General features: G+C 34.6%; 1 protein-coding gene across 1 annotated transcript in view; it reads left to right on the forward strand.

The window, feature by feature from the left end:
- The window catches only part of si:dkey-205h23.1 (AT-rich interactive domain-containing protein 3B), a 61,401-nt gene that overhangs the window by 48,112 nt on the left and 8,289 nt on the right, over positions 1–5,000 (forward strand). Inside the window, exon 5 of the mRNA XM_048168666.1 lies at positions 2,566–2,749. Coding sequence (XP_048024623.1) covers positions 2,566–2,749 — 184 coding nt within the window. The remainder of the gene's footprint in view (positions 1–2,565; positions 2,750–5,000) is intronic.

Genomic DNA, 5,000 nt, shown 5'->3' on the forward strand with positions numbered 1-5,000 from the left:
AGAAAACAGCTATTTTAAATTGTAATATTTAGTGATTTTTACTGTATTTTTAATCAAATAAATTCAGCTTTAATCACAGGAATAAATTACATATTTCAATATATTCACATAGAAAACAGCTGTTTTAAATTGTAATAATATTTTGTGATTTTTACTGTATTTTTGATCAAATAAATTCAGCTTTGATCACAGGAATAAATTACATTTTACTATATATTCACATAGAAAATAGCTATTTTAAATTACAATAATATTTCACTATTTTTACTGTATTTTTAATCAAATAAATTCAGCTTTGATCACAGGAATATATTAATTTTGACTATATATTCACATAGAAAACAGCTATTTTAAATTACAATAATATTTCACTATTTTTACTGTATTTTTAATCAAATAAATGCAGCCTTGGTGAGAAGAAAAGAATTTACAAGCATGTTTACAAAAACATAATTTTTACCAACCCCAAACTTTCAATAATGGTATACATATGTATGTATGTTTGTATATATGTATATGTGTGTATGTTCCGTTTCTCTCACTCAGTGTTCAGTACTAGAGGACTGTGTGTGTGTGTGTGTGTGTGTGTGTGTGTGTGTGTGTGTGTGTGTGTGTGTGCGTGTGTGTTTGTGTGTGTGTGTGTGTGTGTGTGTGTGTGTGTGTGTGTGTGTGTGTGATGTAACTGCAGTCAGTATTAATCATTCAGGGCTCTTTCTATTGTCCGTCGTCCATTCTCTAGTCTCTGTGTGCGCGTGTACGTATAAAAGCTTGGCTTCCTGCTGACCGGCGCTTTAATTCAGCCATCAATAACCTCAGGCTGACCTTTGACCCTTGCGGTTGCACTAATTGTTTGATGTTGGGTTGATGGTCAGAGGCATTAAAGAACTGCAGAGATGTTTCTGGACCTGATGGCATGATCAAACCACGTGTTCTCCCATAATGCTGAGCAGAATACACACTGACAGACATTCACGGGCGTCTGAATGCCTTTTGTTTCGTGTGTGCGTGTCGGGGCGCGTCACGCAACCTTTAAACTTTGAGTGTTTTTCACTGCATTTCTGTTTCATGTTTTGTTTTGTAGGAGAGATCATAAAGCCGTCATGTGATTTGTGTTTCTATAGGGCACTGTTGATAAGAATCACACTCGTGTGTGTGTGTGTGTTTCTGGTGTTTGTGATGGTGAAGCCACTCTTTTGCATTAAGGTTTTCCCCTGGATTCACAAGTTCTCAGTGTGTACTTTTCATACGGACATTTAACTAGACGTCAGGAGTCTCCACCGCCCCTGACCTGAAGATAAGCTGCTGACAGGATTAATGTATGGCTATCAAACGTCTGTGTTATCCAGGTCAAGCTTGTTTGCGTAAAGCAGGCTAATATGTATTTTTCCGCCCGTAGCCCACCTGTGTCTTTGAAGTCTGTGGTTACGTGGGCGACTTGAACTCTCACCCCATATGAACACAACATCTGCTTCAGCGCTTCACTGCAGTAATTAAGTTGGATTTTTGATGGGCAAAGAAGTGCAAAAAACTTCAACTCGAGTAATATATTGAGAATTTTATTTTATCATTTGTTGTTGTTTGTTTTGTTTGGGAAAATGCATGAAAAACTGGTAAATATAATATTTACTGATGTATAATATATAGGGTTAATTAATATATCAGGGCTTTTAACTATTTAAGACATTAAAATAAAGCTAAAATAAAATATAATTATTAGATGAATGTTTTTTTACTAAAATGTTGCTGACAAACATTGAAGCACTAAAATTAGTTACTGGAAATAAAACTAAACTAAAACTAAAATAAAAAAATAAATCTAAATAAACATAAAATAATAATATAAACAACAAAAACAGCAAAATTAATTAAAATAAAAATTAAAACTGTAAATGTAAAATAAATGCTAATTTAGAATATTAATAACTATAACAGTATATAAAATATACTAAAATAATATAATAAAGAGAAAAATGTATATAATATATATCTATTATATTATTTTAGTATATTTAAAATTCTATTCTTGTTTTTTAAATATTTAATATGTAATGTTTTTTTAGCTTTTATTTGTTTTTTCATTTTATTTATATATTTTATTTTTATTTTATTTATCATTAAAATAGTTTCTTTTTAAATAAAAAATATTAACTTAATTTAGATGACAACAAAAAAGTAACATGTTTTTTTAATACACACACACACACACACACACACACACACACACACACACACACACACACACACACACACACACACACACATCAGTTGAGTTCTATATTAATGTGCTGTTTATTGATCTCTGATTGTTATGTTGCTAGGCAACCTCACACAGCCTACAGTGAACTATATAACTGGCCAGCAGAAATGTATATTAGGATTATAGGGGATTATTGTCCATGTCGTGATTTATTGATCATGTGTTGGGAGTCTTTCGTGTCGCTCCTGCCACTGATTTATAAGCGAGTCAGTGGTGTGTTACAGTGATGTCAGCAGTGGTGTGTCAGGATCACGAGTGTCGTCTTGTCGCTGGTTCCTGACGGTGTTTCCTCTGGTGTTTTTCTGCAGGGACTCCGGTGAATAGGATCCCCATCATGGCCAAGCAGGTTCTGGATCTGTACATGCTGTACAAGCTGGTGACGGAGAAGGGCGGGCTGGTGGAGGTCATCAACAAGAAGATCTGGAGAGAGATCACCAAGGGTCTGAACCTGCCCACCTCCATCACCAGCGCCGCCTTCACGCTCCGCACACAGTACGACACGCCCAAACACACACATCCTTCTCTCTCTCTCTTTCTTTCTCTTTACATTTATCTCTCTCTGCTGTTGTCGTCTCTTCACATCTGATTCTGCCTCCACTAATTAGCTTGAGGTGAAAGATTTATTGATATATTGATTTGATTTGGGTCACTTTAGTGTGGGGGTGGAAACAGGAACATCCTCTCTCTCTCTCTCTCTCTTTAATTAGATCTGTGCTCACAAAATATATATTCTGTGTGTGTATATATATATATATATATATATATATATATATATATATATATATATATATATATATATATATATATATATATATATATATATATATATATATATATATATACACACACAAACGCACACACACACACACACATATATATATATGTGTTTATCTGAAATCTAATCTTTTGTAACATTATAAATGTCTTTACTGCCACTTTTGATTGATTTAATGCATCCTTGCTGAATAAAAGTATTAATTTCTTTAATTTCTTTAAAAAAAAATAAAAATAAAAATTCTTACTGACCCCAAACTTTTGAACGGTAGTGTATAATGCTACAGAAGCTTTGTATTTCAGATAAATGCTGTTCTTTTGAACTTTCTATTCATCAAGGAATCCTGAAAAAAAAAGTACACAACTGTTTTCAACATTGAAAATAATCATAAATGTTTCTTGAGCAGCAGATCAGCATATTAGAATGATTTCTGAAGGATCATGTGACACTGAAGACTGGAGTAACGATGCTGAAAATTCAGCTTTGCATCACAGGAATAAATTACTTTGTCAAATATATTTAAATAGTACACAGTTATTTTAAATTGTAATAATATTTCACAATATTACTGTTTTTTTACTGTATTTTTAATTAAATAAATGTAGCCTTGGTGAGCAGACGAAACTTCTTTTAAAAACATTAAAAATCTTAGTGGTTCCAAACTTTTGGACTGTACTGTGTGTATATATATATATATATATATATATATATATATATATATATATATATATATATATATATATATATATATATATTTATACAAACCCGATTCCAAAAAAGTTGGGACACTGTACAAATTGTGAATAAAAACAGAATGCAATGATGAGGAAGTTTCAAATTTCAATAGTTTATTCAGAATACAACATAGATGACATATCAAATGTTTAAACTGAGAAAATGTGTCATTTTAAGGGAAAAATAAGTTGATTTTAAATTTCATGGCATCAACACATCTTAAAAAAGTTGGGACAAGGCCATGTTTACCACTGTGTGGCATCCCCTCTTCTTTTTATAACAGTCTGCAAACGTCTGGGGACTGAGGAGACAAGTTGCTCAAGTTTAGGAATGGGAATGTTGTCCCATTCTTGTCTAATACAGACTTCTAGTTGCTCAACTGTCTTAGGTCTTCTTTGTCGCATCTTCCTCTTTATGATGCGCCAAATGTTTTCTATGGATGAAAGATCTGGACTGCAGGCTGGCCATTTCAGTACCCGGATCCTTCTTCTACGCAGCCATGATGTTGTAATTGATGCAGTGTGTGGTCTGGCATTGTCATGTTGGAAAATGCAAGGTCTTCCCTGAAAGAGACGACGTCTGGATGGGAGCATATGTTGTTTTAGAACTTGGATATACCTTTCAGCATTGATGGTGCCTTTCCAGATGTGTAAGCTGCCCATGCCACACGCACTCATGCAACCCCATACCATCAGAGATGCAGGCTTCTGAACCGAGCGCTGATAACAACTTGGGTTGTGCTTGTCCTCTTTAGTCCGGATGACATGGCGTCCCAGTTTTCCAAAAAGAACTTCAAATTTTGATTGGTCTGACCAGAGAACAGTTTTCCACTTTGCCACAGTCCATTTTAAATGAGAAAACGCCTGCGCTTCTGGATCATGTTTAGATATGGCTTCTTTTTTGACCTATAGAGTTTTAGACGGCAACGGCGAATGGCACGGTGGATTGTGTTCACCGACAATGTTTTCTGGAAGTATTCCTGAGCCCATGTTGTGATTTCCATTACAGCAGCATTCCTGTATGTGATGCAGTGCCGTCTAAGGGCCGAAGATCACGGGCATCCAGTATGGTTTTCCGGCCTTGACCCTTACGCACAGAGATTGTTCCAGATTCTCTGAATCTTTGGATGATATTATGCACTGTAGATGATGGTAACTTCAAACTCTTTGCAATTTTTCTCTGAGAAACTCCTTTCTGATATTGCTCCACTATTTTTGGCCGCAGCATTGGGGC

The sequence above is a fragment of the Megalobrama amblycephala genome, linkage group LG19 (assembly GCF_018812025.1).
Source record: "Megalobrama amblycephala isolate DHTTF-2021 linkage group LG19, ASM1881202v1, whole genome shotgun sequence".
Taxonomy (NCBI): domain Eukaryota; kingdom Metazoa; phylum Chordata; class Actinopteri; order Cypriniformes; family Xenocyprididae; genus Megalobrama; species Megalobrama amblycephala.